This window comes from Porites lutea, chromosome 5, assembly GCF_958299795.1.
Source record: "Porites lutea chromosome 5, jaPorLute2.1, whole genome shotgun sequence".
Lineage (NCBI taxonomy): Eukaryota > Metazoa > Cnidaria > Anthozoa > Scleractinia > Poritidae > Porites > Porites lutea.
In genome coordinates, this window is record NC_133205.1 from 28311326 (window position 1) to 28334821 (window position 23496).

At 40.7% G+C, this 23496-nt stretch overlaps 2 protein-coding genes and 1 long non-coding RNA gene across 3 annotated transcripts; 1 reads left to right on the forward strand and 2 right to left on the reverse strand.

Moving 5' to 3' along the window:
• The first annotated feature begins 175 nt into the window (after positions 1 to 175).
• Positions 176 to 2187, forward strand: LOC140938667 (uncharacterized). Its single transcript, XR_012165552.1, has 3 exons — positions 176 to 251; positions 440 to 655; positions 1718 to 2187. It is a non-coding gene; the product is annotated as an uncharacterized lncRNA (long non-coding RNA).
• A 4250-nt stretch (positions 2188 to 6437) lies between these two features.
• LOC140936838 (uncharacterized) lies at positions 6438 to 13396 on the reverse strand. Its single transcript, XM_073386336.1, has 3 exons — positions 13271 to 13396; positions 8679 to 8709; positions 6438 to 7260 (listed from the first exon to the last, which is right to left on the reverse strand). Exons 2-3 carry the CDS (start codon positions 8692 to 8694, stop codon positions 6518 to 6520), a joined length of 759 nt encoding a protein of 252 aa, XP_073242437.1. The 5' UTR covers positions 8695 to 8709; positions 13271 to 13396; the 3' UTR covers positions 6438 to 6517.
• A 5630-nt stretch (positions 13397 to 19026) lies between these two features.
• Positions 19027 to 22508, reverse strand: LOC140936968 (uncharacterized). Its single transcript, XM_073386481.1, has 3 exons — positions 22383 to 22508; positions 21233 to 21263; positions 19027 to 19815 (listed from the first exon to the last, which is right to left on the reverse strand). Exons 2-3 carry the CDS (start codon positions 21246 to 21248, stop codon positions 19073 to 19075), a joined length of 759 nt encoding a protein of 252 aa, XP_073242582.1. The 5' UTR covers positions 21249 to 21263; positions 22383 to 22508; the 3' UTR covers positions 19027 to 19072.
• Positions 22509 to 23496: the final 988 nt, after the last annotated feature.

A 23496-nucleotide genomic window follows, 5' to 3' on the forward strand; every position in this document is an offset into this window, starting at 1 on the left:
AACTTCCTTTTCAAGAACGATGCCAAATCCTTTTGTATTGGGGCTTAGCACCCTTTAACTCTCTCAGTTTGTCATAGCTTAAAGAACTTATCTTACGAGGAATGGAAGAAGGAGGCACCGTCATTAAAGGGGAAAAGCATAGCTTAGCATTAACTCATTAGTCTTTCTATCACTAGATTCCTAAAAGGACGTGGCAGAGTAGCCCAGAAGCATCTTCGAACAGATTTTCCCGTCTTGAAGAAGGGTTTAAGGTAATGTATGTTTGCAACGAGGTATCTCGTTTTTAGAGGTATAGTAATTTAACTTGATTTCGTCAGTCGTCCAGCAGTATTTTTGATAAGCTAGGTAGTCCTTGCAGTAGTGAGAGAGTAATGTGATTTCCTAGGTGGAACTCAATGTTCTTTTGTACTGACTAGAACCTGCCTTGGTTCATTTATAGATCAATTACACGGCCAGTAGAATTCAGTTCAATTTCCTGCGACTTCTCAGTACCAGAGTCAGGCAATCTGTAAGAGTCAAATGTAAGAGAGTTGTAGTATGGTTTCACCGTGTCAGTAGAAGTTATCGTTACTCGTGGATTTTTCATGGACGAAAAGGATTCGATTTCACACCGAACAGCAACCCGAAGCCAAAAGTCATGCGTGACTATTGCCAGGTGACTACATAGCTACTAACCATTGCACCCGGGGGCGTTGATTAATCCTTTGCTCTCATTGACATTATTGATACGGTTGTTTGTTTCTTTTAGTTTTTTTTGTACTATTAGTAGCTTGTTTCGAGCTCTCAGCTTGTGCCAAAAGGCGTAAACTTTTTCACATGGTGGGGCGGATGTTTCACATCGATGACGATGGGGTGATCACAGATGTTCACGCTTGCCACATCAATGGTCCGACCGACCATTTTTGACAGAAATGAAAGACAACTCGCTGTCTAGCTTATGCTAGCGGTATCAGTCAAACCCCCACAACCGATAATTACACTACTGTGATAGAAGGGAAGATAGTTCAAGCGATCATGCACTCGTGATCTTACTTTGTGATCGTCCACTTCTCGGCCGACGAGAATAGTTCCCCATACCACAAGCTCCAAAAGGGGGGCGACTAACTCTGGGGAAAGAACCAGGCTAAAAGCAGAAAAAAGACATGGAAAGACTGGAAATTCCGGTTAGAAAATCAAATGAGGTTAGCGCCTTTCCGTTTGGGAGGCTTCAGAAAATATGGGCTGTGATTTGAGGCGAATCAATTTGTCTGCTCAGCTGATTTGGATATACTTTTTAGCGGGTTGTTCTCCCACCACGTCAAATTTTGTGGTTTTATGTCTATGCAATAGAATTTAAGGAGTAAGCACCCCTGGTCTTTCCCACCAGACGACCTCTCCCGCTTACGAGTAGACTGCGAGCAGTCTCTCTTTTTCTTCATATCAGATTTAGTGAGAGCAATGCACGCGCGCGGGAGCGGCGAAGCCGTGAGACGCGCGAAACGAGGGCTGCAGCCCGAGAAGAAAAAAGCCTCTCGCGCCATCAGTCACGCGCGTGGCCATTTGCGTGTCTCGCGTTTTGCTCGACGGACTACAGAAAAAAGAGAGACTGCTCGTAGTCTAGCTTACGAGCTGAGAATTTGCAAAAGTTTGTTCAAGTTTCTGTTTTAGCTTACTTTTCATCCATGATTTGATTTGTACGTTGGTTTGTTGATATCTTGATATTTGAAAATTTAAACAGCGGGACGATGGAAAGTGGCGCAGAACGGAGATCACATTTGATAGCGAGAGGGTGGATGTTCTTCCTCTGGAAGATCTGTCGTTTTTTCATCGAGCAGTAGGAAAGGAACAGTTCGGCGTCAAGATTGGGCCTGTTTGCTACCGGTGATCGAATTTGACAAGGTCATACATCAATTAATCAAATTGCTTCCATTTAGTGACCAGTAAAGCAGGAATTACAAAGTCGCAGTATTTATTTGTTTTGACATGGAATGTCCTCCCTGTCTTGTTATTTTCCTTAGATAAGTATTATCATATCATTATTGTTATCAAAACCTATTTTATGTTCAATTTCAAGGTTCCTTTTATAAAAGTGGAGTTCTTGTTCATCGAGGGTAGACTCATTGGCCGTAAATCACACCAGAGACGGATTATCCGTCTGAGACGGGTTACGCGTTGGATAATTCGCGTCAGACAGATAATAGGTCTTAATATGAAGGTGGAACGGTTTTTATTTTAGAAGGACAATCCCCCTGACTTCATCCATCTGTTTTTCCATCAATTTTGACGGTTTTGAGGATGGATTATCCGTCTCAGACGCATAATCCGTCTCTGGTGTGAAAACGGCCATTGGATATGCGCATCGATCGCCGTCACATTTGCATGGTGGAACTATTTATTGTTTTTAAGCTTTAAACAACAAAATATTCCAAGGTACAAATGCGATAACTATATGCGTATACAGTGCAAGTGAATCCAACCCGGTAAAACGTGGTTTTGAGCACCTGATTATGTCAGGATGTACCTACTGGTCAGCGTAGAACGTTTGTTTTGTTTTAATAACTATTTGACTTTCGCTCGGCTTGAGTAACCTCTAGGCACCGATTTCACGAAGTCGTCCAAAGTAGCCAAGGTCACGTCTGTATCCACACGAATCCAGATACGCTGAAACCGTATACTTGATATTTGCGTCAACAAGAATTCGGTGCAGTGTATCAGGTTTGGCTTAACCCATCCACACGCTACTGCGATTTGCATTTGCTTTCGTGGCATTTTTGATTGTTGTTGAAGATATATCGAGAACACTGAATGGCCAGGCCTGCCCGTATGTTGTCCCACCAGGCACTTGTTCTCGCTGAACGAACCCAAAATCGTCTTTGACGAGGTTAGGAAAAGGGGGAAAAATTAAGGCAGATCGTGTTAATTGTCCTAAGAATTTTGTCCTCCATTGTAGGCAAACAAAGCGAAACTGACAAGTCGTCATGAGCCGGCGTCAATTGCGTAAATCCTTTTTAATTTGCAGTTGATTTATATATGATGGGAAAATTATCACTTTCTTATCGCATAGTCCTTCTTGAGTTTTCTACGATTTTGGCCGGCCATATACTTCTATTTTTTCTTTTTTTTTCCTCTCGGCTTAAGTCGTTTTTCTGGAGATAGGCTCTTTCTTATCAGAGATCGATGAAATGACCTTGGAATCATTTCTTAATGATCTTTGTTTAACTTTGGGTAACGTTTTTAATATTTAGTGTTTTAGCTTTATTTGAACAACTCGAACCACAAACTTTCCTTTCTTGCGACAAAGAACATTTATCTAAAAAAGAAACAACACTAACGTTTACATGATAATAAAAGGTGAAGGAAATAAAGAGCTAACAACAAACTTGCTTAATAATTGTCTTTATTTGGACTCTTCCTTGCTTTTTGTTTTTGTTATTTTCAATCAACGTTTATTCACTCAAACTCTTAACAGGTAAAAATATAGCTAAATATGTCTGTAACAGTAAAATTTTATCTCAGAATTTTAAAGGAAGTCCAGTCGTACAGTTATTTTCCAAACAAGACTAATTTCAACATGTTTCGCGTTAGTAAAAAGTATCCAGTATTTAATCTCAGACAAATAAGATCAAAAGATTTTTATTTGCATTTTATGGACGATTCTGCAGAGGGAGTTTAATGGTTGCAAATTTTTAATAACGTGAATGGCCGTTCTGACACTTTAAACCCGTATGTAATTTTAACACTTGCTATTCAAATTTAAGATATTTTAACGGAACATTTATTAACTTGTCCAAATGACACTCAACAGTAAACTTCACTGACTTAGGTGGCATATATGCATCCCATGCAATGTTACTGTACTGGCCGCACGAAGAACGTTCCAAATGGTGTGAATGACTCAATGTTTGTGTTTATCGATAAAAGGTAAACAGGTTAAACAGCTGCTGTGGGAACTTACGTAGATACATTCAGTTGTCGGATCCAAATCGCAGTCCTTCGTACACACGCGCAGGACTATGCAAACGTTCTTTTGCCGAAACCGCAACATTGCTTTGTTTCTTGACAAAGAAGGCGTGGACACCAAAAATAGTTTAACTTTACGTGCTCAAACCCAGGTGACGAAGCAAAAGTTAAAAGGCAGCTTCGTTACTTCAAGTACTGGATAATCCATGTTTCATTTTTGCTTTGGTGCAGTACGAGTTGCACGCACCTGGAAACAACGGATTCCTTTAGCGAATCGCAAAGCTTACAGAAGGTCAAGCAATGCTGAAGAGAAATATCTTGATATTCATCTTGAACTGGCTGAGAGAGTGGCCGTTTTTGTGCTAGGGACGTTTAAGCCGTCTCGTGTTGAAAAAATATTTCACGAGTGAGCGCAGCGAAGAGAAATTTCGTATCTCCAAGCGGCCATGTACTGTTCTATTTATTATATAAACACCAATAAAATACCAAACAACTTTAATAGTTTTTTGGTGTGAAAGGCGCGATTTATCATGTAGCCACAGCAACGGTGATATTTTCACATGTGAAGATAACGTGTTATTTTCACATCGGAAGATATCAAGTTTTCGCGCGGAAGCTCACCTGGTATCTCGTTGGTGTTTATATAATAAAACTGTGTTTTTCACAATGTTATCGTCTACTTGAATGCATCCCGTTTTTATGCCAGGCGCCTTTTAACGTCTCAGACGTTAAGCACGTCTAGACGACTTTAACGTCTCTAGTATTAAACCGGCCATCCTCGAAACGGCAGATTTCGGCAAATTATTATACGTTTCTGGGGGAAAAGACGAAGAAGGAAGCAAAAAGGGGAGAGAGCTCAAACCTTACATCATCTTTCTCCTAACCCCTACCGAGACTTTGATAGTAACGCTAGGGTGGATTTCCTTTTTTTAACGTCAGAGTTGGTGACTTAGGAAGCACTTGAAGAGCAGTGTATTAGACACTGGTGCTTTTGAGGTTTTTATGTTGACAAAAACACCACGGCGGCGGCCGAATGTTATTGTTTGGAACACATTTTATTGTTTATACAACGTTTGTGAATAATTTCAGTTGTATATAAATATGAAACTTACTTGGTATTTTTTAAGGCGATGTTTTACGGGGCGATTCACATCGACGATTGTATCGTTTAACGTTGTTGTAACCCTGAAAACGCCCTAAAATTGTCGTTGCAAATCGTCTCTTGTAACGTTACATTTAATCCATGAATCCAGGGCAAACCCATTCTCCAAGGAGGCTATTTATTGTGTTTCATGTCCATTATTACTTTGACTTAACTTGCAAAGTTTCGATGATTGCAAACTGTTGTGGCTTCAGCGTCCTAGACGGAATTTATTGTTATATTTTTGGTTATTTTCCCGCAATGGAGAAAAAATAAACTTACAAGATCAAACGAGCATTCAGACACATTATTTTCATGAGTAGGAGAGTTTTCTCTCGCGTGCTCACAGTATTAACTGTTTCACCCCTAGACTACGTTATGGCGAGATGACTTTTATCACTTTATCTATTAACTCTGTGGAAATGCTGTGTTGCTACCCTTCAAAAAGAAATTTTTTATTTATATTTTGGGGTCTTTTTTTCTTTAGCCACTGTAAGGAGTGAAAGGTTTTAAAACATGACGCCAATCTATTTCTAAAGGAAAAGCCCTAGGGACGAGAATTGAATGATCAGCGGTCTTACAAATTAGTGAAGGCTGTTTCACGTAGACTGGCTTTGCAGCCGTTCTTTGGGAAATGGGCCAGAGTTCACTCATGCAAGAAAACTGCTCTCGAGTTGACCTGAGATCAGGCCCAATTTTAGCGGTTCTCATACATTCTCTCTAACGGCTACCGCTAAAGTTGGGCCTGATACAAACTGATTGGCTGTTGGAACAATGCCTCAGGATCTGATTGGCTGTTGAAATCAACGGCAGTTGAAAGCGTTTATTCCACGCGTGGTTGTTTTCGTGAATGATCCGCTGTCGGCGGAGAGAATGGTCGATTTTGCTGTCTTTTTTGTTGTTTTATGGTCTTAATGTAGGAAAATATGCCTTAATATGTGCCATGGATAGAGCCTGCTCTCAAGTTACTCTCGAGTGTGCTCAAGATGGACAGACCTTGTATCTTGCGAAATACAAAGCAGAAGTCCTACGAAGATAACCTTTTATCGTTGTTACGAAATTACACTGGACAAGAGAGTTTAACAATCGCAAAACGACGGCAATTTAAGGTTCAAACACTTCTTTGAAACAGTGATTCAACGGCAACCAGGGGGCAACCAATCAAAGATGGCTTTGTCAGAGTCTCTCCAGCAACCAACCGCAGACCAAGAGTTTGGTGCAGCCAGGTAAAATAAAGCGTTTTAACAAAAAACAGGGTGTGCAATGCAATCCACGCGGGTAAATGCATGGATCTACATTCGATACATAAGACGCTAATACCTGTTTTCTTTTCCCGGATCAATTACGATTAAAAGAATACATGTGGGTAAAGAACTTTATTTCAGCCGTGTTTGATTTCACAAAAAGCGCAGACGACTGAGCTACAGTAATTGAGAATTACACATTGAAAAAAGAGTAGTAATACAGAGTTTCATCACATGCATCTCGGAAAAAATTGAGCTCGTTAACCATCCCCTCGTGGAAAACAACTAGAGCCTCCTCCCTCTCCTCCTCACTGAAAAAGAAATCAACAAACTTCTCCAGGCGGCTTTTGTGGCCTGGATCGGGCTTGTTATCCTCAAACCAGCCATAGTATGGATTGGTGTTGCTTACAGAACAGATCATCTCACTGGCAATCCATGGCCAAAGCATTGTGCATGGCAACATAGCTATGGCTAGGAACTTGGGACGCTGGCGGCTCAGAGCAGCCTCGTAACCCACGTACATATCAGCTGCAGGACCCATGACTACGCTGTCAGTATTCTTGAGGCGCCAGGTCTTCACAAACTCTTGATTGTATTGCTTGTAGCTCTCAGACTGGACACGGTAAAGTAATGAAAATTCTGGCTTCCCGAGCAGCTGAATCTCTTTAGCAGCGTGGTCGAACGCTTCCACTGCATTAAAGCAGTAAGCAGCATCTTGTACCATGTAGCCTCCATAGTCATCAGGGTCAAGAGTTCCCGTGGCCATCCCTTGAATAAACTTCGTCTCTTTGGCGGCATTTCGGATCTTCACGCTTACTTCATCGTTAAACAAGCTTTGGCTAAAAGACCAGCCTTTCTCCACTGGTTCATCGGGAAGATAACTGAAGTCAAATCTCTCTTTTCTTATTGCCTTTAGTTGTCGCAGACGTTTACCCTCTGAAGAAGAAAAAGCACCCGTGTTGAAACAATTGGTTTCACTGAAGGAAATTACTGTTACTGCTGTCTTATCAGTTTATACTCTGCTGCATGACAGGGGCACCCAACGACGGTTTCCTTCTAATTGCATTGAAAACACTTTCTAGGCTATCCAGAGTACTTTTAGATCTCTAGAAATGTATTCTAAGTGGCGCTAAAAAATTTATATCAGTTCGGTCATCCTAGGGCAACTTGAGCCTTTTTGAGATATAAGGGCTTCAGTATTAATTTCCCGAAAATTTTAGCTGCAATTTAAAGTTTTACGAAAGTGAGAATTTTTCTTGTTCCTCTCTACATCGCATTTTCGATTCCGAAAATTTTAGGTTTCCTTTCTCTACGAAAAATAGCTTAACCTGGGGAGTGAAATGGGAAAAATTAAACTTTAGAAAACGGTAGGGAATTTATTAGATAAGCTTCGAAAATTGTACATGAATGGAACGGTCATCTAGAAATTTTTAGCCTCCCTCAAGCTTTAGAAAATTGTAGGCAATTACAGATATTCCACAGAAAACAGTCGTTGGGTGTCCCTGTGCATGACACCCCTGGCATGACTGATCACGATCTCGATTGTCAGCTTAGGCAAGACCCCAGGCAAACGTCAAACGTCGAAATTCACTTTAGACTAATTAACCTCACGTTAATTAGACTGTTCACAGTCCTCTATTTTTCCCTGAGATCGTCGAGATCGAGCGCCTCGCGTTACGGGCTGCCATTGTATGAGCGTCAAAACTACTTAGGGGGCGGGGCTATAATCCCCGACGCCCGGTCCCCTCGGTACATTTGAAAATCAAGAGGGCCTCGACGATCTCACGAAAAAATAGGGGACTGTGACAAGTAATCGGCTCCTGACTGTGAACAGTCTACGCGAACGTTAATGTGCCACTGAATAGCTTTCATTAAGTTCGTCACATGTGAAATTAGTGTCAAGTGCCCTACTGATCTGATATTGTATTAGTACGAGTAGTGCCCATTTTTCCTCAGGGAAAGTAGAGCGAGCGAAACGCGAGCGCGCGTTAAAATCACCTCACGCGAGAAAGGCGAGAGGCGGTGGGGAGAATCATTCTCACCGCTGCGTCTCGCCTTTCTAGCGTGGGATGATTTTTACGCGCGCTCGCGTTTCGCTCGCTCTACTATCCCTGAGGAAAAATGGGGACTATTGTATTAAGTGTGGGAGGCTGCAACAATTTATGTGTTTGCATGGCTACGTTAACGCGTTTTGTCATTTTTGTCATTAAAACACTATTCTCGCCTACAAGTCAGTCTCTCTTTTCTTGGGAGAAAGCTGGGGGATATGTGAAGCAGCGTGTCGACGAAAGAAAAATAACAAGGCGATCAAAAAGGAAAAGAGAACAAAGTTTAAGATGAGTAGAGGAACTAACCTTGCAAGCGACTCATCGTCCTGAGGTATTACTGGAAGACAAAAGAAACATAAACTGAATATCTGCTGGTTTGTCATCTGTAAAACTTGATCTTAAATTGCTGCTTAAATGAAAAAAAAAAAAACGCTGTGGCTATATGGCTGGTAACCGGTCAAGCTGTTAAAAACACTAAATGACCGGCAGTCCCATATTCTCGGTAAATTTCACAAAATCGAAAGATTCAAGCTAATCTAAACTATCATATGTCGATTAAGACAAGTCAAGCGATCCTGAAATGCTTTGTAGATCTCAAGTCTAGTGTTTGGTTTACGCTGGGCTCAGAAGACGAAACCGTGTTTTGTGACACTTAGAACTTTTTTTAGCTCGACTGCCGGTCAAGGTTTTCAAAACACTACTAAATGGCCGGTAGTCCTATATTCTCAGTAAATTTCACAGATGTTATGACGTCAAAGTCGCCTGTCACGCCATGCTTTGGACTAACCTGAGATCAGGCTCTATTTTCGTTTCGCTTTGAAAATTACATTCCGGCGACCGTGAGACCAACAAAAACATGATATAGATATCTCACAAAACCGGCTGGTTCGATCAGGATCACGACTTGATAGTTCAGAACGGCTGAATTTTTTTAATTTGTGAAATTTACTGAGAAAATAGGACTGCCGGCCATTTAGTGTTTTGAAAACCTTGACCGGCAGTCGAGCTGAAAAAAGTTCTAATAGTAGAGCAGATATGTGCTTCAATTGTTCACTTTCTGTTAAAAGCATGAAATTTGGCATGATGATAGTTTTCAAGGCCCTAAAAAGGATAGGATATGGTGCCATCGCCAAAAAGTCCATTAAGTGTGAAAAATAAGAGTTTTAAAATGGCGGCCATTTTGAACCGGAAGTGAAATTAACATTTTCTTTAAACGTCCGAATTTTAGCAACTTGGATAAGAAAATTTCAGCAAATGCCTAAAGCAGCTGTTTTTTTTATTCAAAGAGATATTATTTTGACGCAAATTGTCTAAAAAAGTAGAATAGACATGATATGAGTGGCCGCCAGCTAGACCGGAAGTAAAACTACCAGAGTCGGAACTTTTAAGGAATGAGCCTAAACTTCTGTTGTGCCTGCTAATTTTCTTTACTTTAATATTTTCTTTAAATCTAATGTATACACTCAATTTAGTATTTTCATCATATATAATCCATTACGTACTAAACTTGAGCCTACTTTGGCTATGATACAGAATATCGGAGAAGAACAGATGATATTTCGGTGACCTTATGACTTGATACTTCATGCAGACGAGTGCTTGTAATCGAAAAAAAGAGTTTCTGATTGCCTTTCACGATTGTTACTCTTCTGGGCATAGCCCTTCTTACGCGAATGTACTTGATTAGTTCCACCCTCAACTTTGTAATTACTGACAGTGGTGTGCAGGAGAGTCGCCACTCGCCTCTTAGAGATATCCAGCCCCAATCTTGCAGACTAGGAACCCAGATGCTTGGAACCAGTGCCTACTGACTCCATATGAGGCCAGCATGGTTCGCCGTGCCCTTGAAATGTTTAAGTAATGCAGGCCGCCGGGTCAAAGAAACTACCTTTGGCTTCGTCAGTTGACAGTAAAGAACTACTTTTTCTATCGCATGGCAGAACGTGTAAGCAAAAGCAACTCCGATTATTTCTGGAGGTGACCGGAAGTATTCACCTTGTCACACCCTGTGAATGCATGGAATGGAGAAAGTGCAAGTGTAGCCTTTTTAGTAAATACGTTAGCAATCTCGTAGGTTGCAAGGTAGCGTCGATGTACATTAGTACCAAATATATGATAGGGAAGGTAACTTGGCTTCATGGTAGAGAAGCTTCATGGGTAGTTAGAATGGAGAGTGGACTCAACGAAAATGTCTTGGACACAAAGAACATTAAAAAGCTTTCTAGCGAATTGACTTCAAACGATGCAGGGAAAAGACTGGACATCTGGCCCTAGACGACATGCGTTGCTCAATATGCAAGGAATCTAAAATGCACCGGCTTTTTTCGATCTTTACAAAAGAACTAGCTTTTTCCAGTTTCTTAGTATAGTTCCTGATACACGTTTACCCTAGATCTTAGTCTTCAAGCTGTTCTAGGCACGACATATTTGTCACATACTATATCCAAGAGAATACGTTTTACATGCTCTGTGGATTAACGTAAGTGATGCACATTCGGAAAACGGTTTTTCCTTATTTTCTTGCATGTGGACTTTAACATGATAATCAGTGCTGCTCAGTCCATGATAATTAAATGACATGGGAGTTACATTGAACTCTCACTTCTGATAAGAGAGGCGCAGATTCACTTGATAGTGAAATACAGCTGAATTAAGTAATGATCCAGGTAAGAAGGAGGCAATTTGTTTCGTTGTGGCGCAATACGCTTTCCTCACATAGAAATGTTTTCATTTTTACGCAGAGAATGCATAAATCCACAGAAAGGCTGTTTAAGAAAGAAAATGTGTTTAAACTCCACTTTTAAAGGGTGTATTTTTGAGTTAAAACATTTCGACCAATCACAAGAGTTGCAAACAATGACCAAGAAATGTTCACAATTTTACATGATCCGCACATACGATTTCTGTGTTACTTTGACTCAGACGAGATTGGGTTATAAGGAAGTTGGATAGAAAAAAAGGGATTAATATACATGCTGCTTTGTGAAGATTTCGTGAAATTTGATGTTTAAACCAATCAGAACCTTAGTAGAGACAATAGTAAAGTTAGCACCTTTTTGCATTCCGACGTGTTCACTGCGTTGTGGTCCTTTCCTTCATATCTTCATATCGGTTAGCTCCAGGTGGATATAAACACCGGTCTACTGAGTGGGAAGCCGCGGTTTCAAACCCCGGCCGGACCAATCGTCGATCAGGATTTTTAAATAACTGACGTTAAATGCTTTCCGATGTCCTCTGTAAATGGTTACACTTTCTAGTCTTCTTGGAATAAAAAAAAACCTGTAGGCCCGGTCTCACGGTCCTTGTTCATATAAAATGCCGTGGTAAGTTAAAGAACCTATACACTGTTTGTAAAGAGGAGGCTGAGTAGGCTGAGTAGGGGACCCATTTACCCATTTTTCCAAACGAATTTCCCGGAAGGTTCTTGAAAATGGTAAACTTTGAAATGAGTAGACGTTATCGTGAAAGCAATTTCAATCCAATATGTACATGCACAGTGTTATTAATTTTGTACTCCTCAATAACACAAAATGGTGGAGCTATTATACTTCAAATTACTTTGAAAGCAGTAAAGCATTCTGCATTCTAATTAATAGTGGATCAACTCTTTTAACCCTTACAAATTCTTCAAACTGGTCCCTATACATTTCCTTAAAAGGATAAGTTGAGAGAATTTGATAAAAGATCAAAGTATTTTCTCTTAGGTGATAATTTTGTTAATTCTAAAACCTTATCTCTTGACCTTGTATCAGGGGATATTGTGAGTCAGAAGAAAATTGATGTTGGTCACTATTGGGGCTTAAAGGGTTAAAACAAGTAAAAAGAAATAATTTGTTTTTTGCTAGTTTAATTTGTTCGTATGTTTGGCCTTTCCTATGCTTAAAAATGTGAATCATTGTTTCACATTTTTTTTAGTTCACTACCGAAATGAATTGCTTTGAGTGAGTTGCATTTTCCATTTTATCCCGCTTTTACCTCCGGTTCTTTCATTTAAACCGCTAATTTGTAACACAGTTGACCTTTTTGTATGACATAAAAATCCTGCAAAACATAGAACAAACAATTTTGTCGTCATTTTGACCTTAACATGCTAAATTTTGTGTACTTTCGGTTAGGTGATGTTTACTTCCGGTCAAAATGGCGGTTATTTTAGTAATACTCCAAAAACCGGTTTAACAGGAAAAATTTGCGATGGCACCATATCACATATTAATAGCCACGATTAATTTATATAATAAACAATTTCATTGTTATTTTGGTGTAAAAAAGTGCTTAATTTTGTGTACTTTCGGTTAGATGATATTTACTTCCGGTCAAAATGGCGGCCAGTTTAATTTTCACTCTAAAAACCAGTTAAACAGGAAAAATTTGCGATGGCACCATATCACATATTAATAGTCATAATTAGTTCTGTCATTCCTGAAAATTTGGTGCTGTTAACAAAAAGTGAGCAATCCGGCCCCAAATCTGCACATATCTGCCCCACTTTTCTGCTGAGCCCAGCCGTAAACCAAACACTAGACTTGAGATCTATAAAGAATTTCAGGATCGGTTGACTTGTCTTAATCGACATATGATAATTTAGATTAGCTAAAATCTTTCCATTTTGTGTTATTTACTGAGAATATAGGACTGCCGGCCATTTAGTGTTTTAAGAACCTTGACCGGTTACCTGCCATATAGCCACAGCGAAAAAAATAAAAATACTTGAATTATTATAAGTGAAAAGTAGCTGGAGGTATTCCACAACCATAGGTTTAAAGCATTCTGAACTTAAGTGGATTCAGCTCCGTTCGCTAGTTTGACAGAGCCACTTGTATTTTTCGTCTCGCAATATTATTGTGTAGTGCTCAGTTTTGCGTTCAGCCTCTCTTCAAATTGGAACGATTAACCCTTACCTTTCAAAGTATTAACGCTATCACCGATCACCGTTTTTCAGTTTGTTCAACTTACGAGATTTCTTGCAGAGAACCTTCTGAGCTTCCTCAAAGGCGAAATTACTTGTACGTGCTGTTCCCCTGTTTCTAGGAAAAAACGGAATTAATTGAACCAGAAGTCAACAACTGACGTCAACCCTACAAGGTTGACCAGTCAAGGCTTAGCAAACTATTGCCGGTCACGCAACGCATTCTAAGGGAAGGAAAAGGACTGCACGGTTTACCTCAAAGGCTAAAGATCAGGCGTCCTTTGTTTGCTAGCGGAACTGAATTTTGCGCTTACTTAATTAAAAATGTATTCAGTCTCCATCTCCCACAACACAATTCAACGTAAATTCCAAAAAGTTAGGATATTGCCGGATACAATAATATCATTCCTAAAATATCCGGGAATGCAAGCAAATACTAATGCCCCGGGGGCACTCTTATATAAAAGCAGGAGCCGATTACTAAGTAATCGGCTCCTGATAAAAGCAAAGGGGCGGGCGTAGCTCAGGTCTTATTCGGCCCAAGGGATACCATAACTCAACACAGAAAAGCCTTACGCGCGAGTTCGTCAAAGAAAGCCGGGACGAGAGCAAACCAGAGGAATGAAGGGGACGAGTGAAGTTTCTTCCCCCTCCCCGTCCTTCCCTATTTTGTTCTCTCTCTCTAACTTTCGCCCAATCGTGCTCCCCCCCCCCCGCCCCGCCCGAGGTTGTAACCGGACTTTGCTCCGGAAAAAAGAAAAGAGTAACAAGAAAGAAGCGTTGGATCTTTTGTGTCGAAATATTTCACGATATTTAACTTGCGAGATCAGGTACAACCACCGTCTCAGTAGATATAGCGCTACATTTTCGTTAGTCAAGTCTGCCTTACGATTTATAAATTTAAGTATGAATGAAGTTATGAGCAAGCCGGAGTTCGAGTTTATTGACCACAATTTCAATTCAAGCTTTCCAGCTGACTTCCGCCTAGCTCACTGTTCGTAAAGGAAGCCTCGTGTTCACATCCAGTAGGTACTACTGAAGTTATGTCCATGCGGGTCCAAACTTCAGCATTTACGGTCGACTAATCAAGCTACAGCGATCTGTTTATCATAAAACTCTCAGCTCTGGAAGTCGCATGTGGAAGGAAACACGAAACCTTTAACACATAACATGCGTAGACTACAAAACAGTCTGTTTTTTTTCTCAAAATCAGTAAAGAAATCGGTAAATGCCATAAAGCGTGCCGTCCCCAGTCTCGCTCTCTGTTTTCAGCCTCGTTCCAGACCTTTTGTTTGACTGCTCGCGAGTACTTGAATACGCAAAAATACGGACTGTTTTGCAGTCTACTTTATGCGGCAAGAACTATTCCAAACATTCCTAGTCTAAATTCCAAAGTGGTTTCTGCTTTTTTGGGCACTTCCCCGCACGGCATGGATTTACACTAACAATCCTGATGTTTTCAATTTGCTTAGACTGTTTGGGCATTTTTTGCCCCCCAGACGGCCGCTCTTACGGTGGCTACGAACCCGCCTCCACAATTTTTTAAAACTTTGCGCAAATCAAATCTTGACCCGGCCAATCCTGACACCTTAAGTCAAAGCCACAACCTGCACCTGCAAATTGACCCACTGGCATGTTGATTAAAATTTGCTAATAAACACTGGTAGTCACCCCATCCGGGCTTAACACATACCAATTCTTTGGACTGATCTCCATACTTTTCCAGTAAAGAATTATTTGAGAGAATTTGTCTATAGTTTGATCAATTTATTTAATTCTCATGTTCTTAGCGGAGTGTGGAAAATTGACAAAGTCTACATCGAGGAAAAGGAAAAAAGACATTAATACAAAAACAAGCTTAATTAAGAACTACAATGGAGGACAAAATCCTTGGAACGGTTATGGAAAACCTTCCTTCCACATCCTTAACTTATCAAATGTTCAAATGTGGCATAATATACACTTCTCTAACCACTTGGATACCGCGACTGGCCCTCCCCTCCCCCCTCCAAACAATGTTGGGATGAAGAAACACTTTTAGGACAGGGTAAACTGTACAGGGGTGCACAAACTACAACATTGCTTGGGCGATAGGGGGAAAGCGGGAAAAATTAAGGCAGATCGTGTTAATTGTCCTAAGAATTTTGTCCTCCATTGTAGGCAAACAAAGCGAAACTGACAAGTCGTCATGAGCCGGCGTCAATTGCGTAAATCCTTTTTAATTTGCGGTTGATTTATATATATATGATGGGAAAATTATCACTTTCTTATCGCATAGTCCTTCTTGAGTTTTCTACGATTTTGGCCGGCCATATACTTCTATTTTTTCTTTTTTTTTCCTCTCGGCTTAAGTCGTTTTTCTGGAGATAGGCTCTTTCTTATCAGAGATCGATGAAATGACCTTGGAATCATTTCTTAATGATCTTTGTTTAACTTTGGGTAACGTTTTTAATATTTAGTGTTTTAGCTTTATTTGAACAACTCGAACCACAAACTTTCCTTTCTTGCGACAAAGAACATTTATCTAAAAAAGAAACAACACTAACGTTTACATGATAATAAAAGGTGAAGGAAATAAAGAGCTAACAACAAACTTGCTTAATAATTGTCTTTATTTGGACTCTTCCTTGCTTTTTGTTTTTGTTATTTTCAATCAACGTTTATTCACTCAAACTCTTAACAGGTAAAAATATAGCTAAATATGCCTGTAACAGTAAAATTTTATCTCAGAATTTTAAAGGAAGTCCAGTCGTACAGTTTTTTCCAAACAAGACTAATTTCAACACGTTTCGCGTTAGTAAAAAGTATCCAGTATTTAATCTCAGACAAATAAGATCAAAAGATTTTTATTTGCATTTTATGGACGATTCTGCAGAGGGAGTTTAATGGTTGCAAATTTTTAATAACGTGAATGGCCGTTCTAACACTTTAAACCCGTATGTAATTTTAACACTTGCTATTCAAATTTAAGATATTTTAACGGAACATTTATTAACTTGTCCAAATGACACTCAACAGTAAACTTCACTGACTTAGGTGGCATATATGCATCCCATGCAATGTTACTGTACTGGCCGCACGAAGAACGTTCCAAATGGTGTGAATGACTCAATGTTTGTGTTTATCGATAAAAGGTAAACAGGTTAAACAGCTGCTGTGGGAACTTACGTAGATACATTCAGTTGTCGGATCCAAATCGCAGTCCTTCGTACACACGCGCAGGACTATGCAAACGTTCTTTTGCCGAAACCGCAACATTGCATTGTTTCTTGACAAAGAAGGCGTGGACACCAAAAATAGTTTAACTTTACGTGCTCAAACCCAGGTGACGAAGCACAAGTTAAAAGGCAGCTTCGTTACTTCAAGTACTGGATAATCCATGTTTCATTTTTGCTTTGGTGCAGTACGAGTTGCACGCACCTGGAAACAACGGATTCCTTTAGCGAATCGCAAAGCTTACAGAAGGTCAAGCAATGCTGAGGAGAAATATCTTGATATTCATCTTGAACTGGCTGAGAGAGTGGCCGTTGTTATGCTAGGGACGTTTAAGCCGTCTCGTGTTGAAAAAATATTTCACGAGTGAGCGCAGCGAAGAGAAATTTCGTATCTCCAAGCGGCCATGTACTGTTCTATTTATTATATAAACACCAATAAAATACCAAACAACTTTAATAGTTTTTTGGTGTGAAAGGCGCGATTTATCATGTAGCCACAGCAACGGTGATATTTTCACATGTGAAGATAACATGTTATTTTCACATCGGAAGATATCAAGTTTTCGCGCGTAAGCTCACCTGGTATCTCGTTGGTGTTTATATAATAAAACTGTGTTTTTCACAATGTTATCGTCTACTTGAATGCATCCCGTTTTTATGCCAGTCGCCTTTTAACGTCTCAGACGTTAAACACGTCTAGACGACTTTAACGTCTCTAGTATTAAACCGGCCATCCTCGAAACGGCAGATTTCGGCAAATTATTATACGTTTCTGGGGGAAAGGACGAAGAAGGAAGCAAAAAGGGGAGAGAGCTCAAACCTTACATCATCTTTCTCCTAACCCCTACCGAGACTTTTATAGTAACGCTAGGGTGGATTTCCTTTTTTAACGTCAGAGTTGGTGACTTAGGAAGCACTTGAAGAGCAGTGTATTAGACACTGGTGCTTTTGAGGTTTTTATGTTGACAAAAACACCACGGCGGCGGCCGAATGTTATTGTTTGGAACACATTTTATTGTTTATACAACGTTTGTGAATAATTTCAGTTGTATATAAATATGAAACTTACTTGGTATTTTTTAAGGCGATGTTTTACGGGGCGATTCACATCGACGATTGTATCGTTTAACGTTGTTGTAACCCTGAAAACGCCCTAAAATTGTCGTTGCAAATCGTCTCTTGTAACGTTACATTTAATCCATGAATCCAGGGCAAACCCATTCTCCAAGGAGGCTATTTATTGTGTTTCATGTCCATTATTACTTGCAAACTTGCAAAGTTTCGATGATTGCAAACTGTTGTGGCTTTAGCGTCCTAGACGGAATTTATTGTTATATTTTTGGTTATTTTCCTGCACTGGAGGAAAAATAAACTTACAAGATCAAGCGAGCATTCAGACACATTATTTTCATGAGTAGGAGGGTTTTCTCTCGCGTGCTCACAGTATTAACTGTTTCACCCCTAGACCACGTTATGGCGAGATGACTTTTATCACTTTATCTATTAACTCTGTGGAAATGCTGTGCTGTTCCCCTTCAACAAGAAATTTTTTATTTATATTTTGGGGTCTTTTTTTCATTGGCCACTGTAAGGAGTGATAGGTTTAAAGCATGACGCCAATCTGATTCTAAAGGAAAAGCCCCGGGGACGAGAATTGAATGATCAGCGGTCTTACAAATTAGTGAAGGCTGTTTCACGTAGGCTGGCTTTGCAGCCGTTCTTTGGGAAATGGGCCAGAGTTCACTCATGCAAGAAAACTGCTCTCGAGTTAACCTGAGATCAGGCCCAATTTTAGCGGTTCTCATACATTCTCTCTAACTGCTACCGCTAAAGTTGGGCCTGATACAAACTCTCTCATGTTTGTGCTTACTGCGGCCAGATTTTGGCCGCAACACTGATTGGCTGTTGGAACAATGCCTCAAAATCTGATTGGCTGTTAAAATCAACGGAAGTTGAAAGCGTTTATTCCACGCGTGGTTTTTTTTCGTGAATGATCCGCTGTCGGCGGGGAGAATGGTCGATTTTGCTGTCTTTTTTGTTGTTTTATGGTCTTATGGTAGGAAAATATGCCTTAATATGTGCCATGGATAGAGCCTGCTCTCAAGTTACTCTCGAGTGTGCTCAAGATGGACAGACCTTGTATCTTGCGAAATACACCGCAGAAGTCCTACGAAGATAACCTTTTATCGTTGTTACGAAATTACACTGGACAAGAGAGTTTAACAATCGCAAAACGACGGCAATTTAAGGTTCAAACACTTCTTTGAAACAGTGATTCAACGGCAACCAGGGGGCAACCAATCAAAGATGGCTTTGTCAGAGTCTCTCCAGCAACCAACCGCAGACCAACAGTTTGGTGTAGCCATAGGTAAAATAAAGCGTTTTAACAAAAAACAGGGTGTGCAATGCAATCCACGCGGGTAAATGCATGGATCTACATTCGATACATAAGACGCTAATACCTGTTTTCTTTTCCCGGATCAATTACGATTAAAAGAATACATGTGTGTAAAGAACTTTATTTCAGCCGTGATTGGTTTCACAAGAAGCACAGACGACTGAGCTACAGTAATTGAGAATTACACATTGAAAAAAGAGTAGTAATACAGAGTTTCATCACATGCATCTCGGAAAAAATTGAGCTCGTTAATCATCCCCTCGCGGAAAACAACTAGAGCCTCCTCCCTCTCCCCCTCACTGAAAAAGAAATCAACAAACTTCTCCAGGCGGCTTTTGTGGCCTGGATCGGGCTTGTTATCCTCAAACCAGCCGTAGTATGGATTGGTGTTGCTTACAGAACAGATCATCTCACTGGCAATCCATGGCCAAAGCATTGTGCATGGCAACATAGCTATGGCTAGGAACTTGGGACGCTGGCGGCTCAGAGCAGCCTCGTAACCCACGTACATATCAGCTGCAGGACCCATGACTACGCTGTCAGTATTCTTGAGTCGCCAGGTCTTCACAAACTCTTGATTGTATTGCTTGTAGCTCTCAGACTGGACACGGTAAAGTAATGAAAATTCTGGCTTCCCGAGCAGCTGAATCTCTTTAGCAGCGTGGTCGAACGCTTCCACTGCATTAAAGCAGTAAGCAGCATCTTGCACCATGTAGCCTCCATAGTCATCAGGGTCAAGAGTTCCCGTGGCCATCCCTTGAATAAACTTCGTCTCTTTGGCGGCATTTCGGATCTTCACGCTTACTTCATCGTTAAACAAGCTTTGGCTAAAAGACCAGCCTTTCTCCACTGGTTCATCGGGAAGATAACTGAAGTCAAATCTCTCTTTTCTTATTGCCTTTAGTTGTCGCAGACGTTTACCCTCTGAAGAAGAAAAAGCACCCATGTTGAAACAATTGATTTCACTGAAGGAAATTACTGTTACTGCTGTCTTATCAGTTTATACTCTGCTGCATGACAGGGGCACCCAACGACGGTTTCCTTCTAATTGCATTGAAAACACTTTCTAGGCTATCCAGAGTACTTTTAGATCTCTAGAAATGTATTCTAAGTGGCGCTAAAAAATTTATATCAGTTCGGTCATCCTAGGGCAACTTGAGCCTTTTTGAGATATAAGGGCTTCAGTATTAATTTCCCGAAAATTTTAGCTGCAATTTAAAGTTTTACGAAAGTGAGAATTTTTCTTGTTCCTCTCTACATCGCATTTTCGATTCCGAAAATTTTAGGTTTCCTTTCTCTACGAAAAAAAGCTTAACCTGGGGAGTGAAATGGGAAAAATTAAACTTTAGAAAACGGTAGGGAATTTATTAGATAAGCTTCGAAAATTGTACATGAATGGAACGGTCATCTAGAAATTTTTAGCCTTCCTCAAGCTTTAGAAAATTGTAGGCAATTACAGATATTCCACAGAAAACAGTCGTTGGGTGTCCCTGTGCATGACACCCCTGGCATGACTGATCACGATCTCGATTGTCAGCTTAGGCAAGACCCCAGGCAAACGTCAAACGTCGAAATTCACTTTAGACTAATTAACCTCATGTTAATTAGACTGTTCACAGTCCTCTATTTTTCCTGAGATCGTCGAGATCGAGCGCCTTGCGTTACGGGCTGCCATTGTATGAGCGTCAAAACTACTTAGGGGGCGGGGCTATAATCCCCGACGCCCGGTCCCCTCGGTACATTTGAAAATCAAGAGGGCCTCGACGATCTCACGAAAAAATAGGGGACTGTGACAAGTAATCGGCTCCTGACTGTGAACAGTCTACGCGAACGTTAATGTGCCACTGAATAGCTTTCATTAAGTTCGTCACATGTGAAATTAGTGTCAAGTGCCCTACTGATCTGATATTGTATTAGTACGAGTAGTGCCCATTTTTCCTCAGGGAAAGTAGAGCGAGCGAAACGCGAGCGCGCGTTAAAATCACCTCACGCGAGAAAGGCGAGAGGCGGTGGGGAGAATCATTCTTAACGCTGCGTCTCGCCTTTCTCGCGTGGGATGATTTTTACGCGCGCACGCGTTTCGCTCGCTCCACTATCCCTGAGGAAAAATGGGGACTATTGTATTAAGTGTGGGAGGCTGCAACAATTTATGTGTTTGCATGGCTACGTTAACGCGTTTTGTCATTTTTGTCATTAAAACACTATTCTCGCCTACAAGTCAGTCTCTCTTTTCTTGGGAGAAAGCTGGGGGATATGTGAAGCAGCGTGTCGACGAAAGAAAAATAACAAGGCGATCAAAAAGGAAAAGAGAACAAAGTTTAAGATGAGTAGAGGAACTAACCTTGCAAGCGACTCATCGTCCTGAGGTATTACTGGAAGACAAAAGAAACATAAACTGAATATCTGCTGGTTCGTCATCTGTAAAACTTGATCTTAAATTGCTGCTTAAATGAAAAAAAAAAAAAAAACGCTGTGGCTATATAGCTGGTAACCGGTCAAGGTGTTAAAAACACTAAATGACCGGCAGTCCCATATTCTCGGTAAATTTCACAAAATCGAAAGATTCAAGCTAATCTAAACTATCATATGTCGATTAAGACAAGTCAAGCGATCCTGAAATGCTTTGTAGATCTCAAGTCTAGTGTTTGGTTTACGCTGGGCTCAGAAGACGAAACCGTGTTTTGTGACACTTAGAACTTTTTTTAGCTCGACTGCCGGTCAAGGTTTTCAAAACACTACTAAATGGCCGGTAGTCCTATATTCTCAGTGAATTTCACAGATGTTATGACGTCAAAGTCGCCTGTCACGCCATGCTTTGGACTAACCTGAGATCAGGCTCTTTTTTCGTTTCGCTTTGAAAATTACATTCCGGCGACCGTGAGACCAACAAAAACATGATATAGATATCCCACAAAACCGGCTGGTTTGATCAGGATCACGACTTGATAGTTCAGAACGGCTGAATTTTTTTAATTTGCGAAATTTACTGAGAAAATAGGACTGCCGGCCATTTTGTGTTTTTAAGACCTTGACCGGCAGTCGAGTTGAAAAAAGTTCTAAGTGTCACAAAACACGGTTTCGTCTGCTGAACCCAGCCGTAAACCAAACACTAGACTTGAGATCTATAAAGAATTTCAGGATCGGTTGACTTGTCTTAATCGACATATGATAATTTAGATTAGCTAAAATCTTTCCATTTTGTGTTATTTACTGAGAATATAGGACTGCCGGCCATTTAGTGTTCTAAAAACCTTGACCGGTTACCTGCCATATAGCCACAGCGAAAAAAATAAAAATACTTGAATTATTATAAGTGAAAAGTAGCTGGAGGTATTCCACAACCATAGGTTTAAAGCATTCTGAACTTAAGTGGATTCAGCTCCGTTCGCTAGTTTGACAGAGCCACTTGTATTTTTCGCCTCGCAATATTATTGTGCAGTGCTCAGTTTTGCGTTCAGCAGTCTCTTCAAATTGCAACGATTAACCCTTACCTTTCAAAGTATCAACGCGATCACCGATCACCGTTTTTCAGTTTGTTCAACTTACGAGATTTCTTGCAGAGAACCTTCTGAGCTTCCTCAAAGGCGAAATTACTTGTACGTGCTGTTCCCCTGTTTCTAGGAAAAAACGGAATTAATTGAACCAGAAGTCAACAACTGACGTCAACCCTACAAGGTTGACCAGTCAAGGCTTAGCAAACTATTGCCGGTCACGCAACGCATTCTAAGGGAAGGAAAAGGAATGCACGGTTTACCTCAAAGGCTAAAGATCAGGCGTCCTTTGTTTGCTAGCGGAACTGAATTTTGCGCTTACTTAATTAAAAATGTATTCAGGCTCCATCTCCCACAACACAATTCAACGTAAATTCCAAAAAGTTCGGATCTTGCCGGATACAATAATATCATTGCTAAAATATCCCGGAATGCAAGCAAATACTAATGCCCCGGGGGCACTCTTATATAAAAGCAGGAGCCGATTACTAAGTTAATCGGCTCCTGATAAAAGCGAAGGGGCGGGCGTAGCTCAGGCCTTATTCGGCCCAAGGGATACCATAACTCAACACAGAAAAGCCTTACGCGCGAGTTCGTCAAAGAAAGCCGGGACGAGAGCAAACCAGAGGAATGAAGGGGACGAGTGAAGTTTCTTCACCCCCTACCCGTCCTTCCCTATTTTGTTCTCTCTCTAACTTTCGCCTAATCGTGCTCCCCCCCGCCCCGCCCGAGGTTGTAACCGGACTTTGCTCCGGAAAAAAGAAAAGAGTAACAAGAAAGAAGCGTTGGATCTTTTGTGTCGAAATATTTCACGTTATTTAACTTGCGAGATCAGGTACAACCACCGTCTCAGTAGATATAGCGCTACATTTTCGTTAGTCAAGTCTGCCTTACGATTTATAAATTTAAGTATGAATGAAGTTATGAGCAAGGCGGAGTTCGAGTTTATTGACCACAATTTCAATTCAAGCTTCCCAGTTGACTTCCGCCTAGCTCACTGTTCGTAAAGGAAGCCTCGTGTTCACGTCCAGTTGGTACTACTGAAGTTATGTCCATGCGGGTCCAAACTTCAGCATTTACGGTCGACTAAACAAGCTACAGCGATCTGTTTATC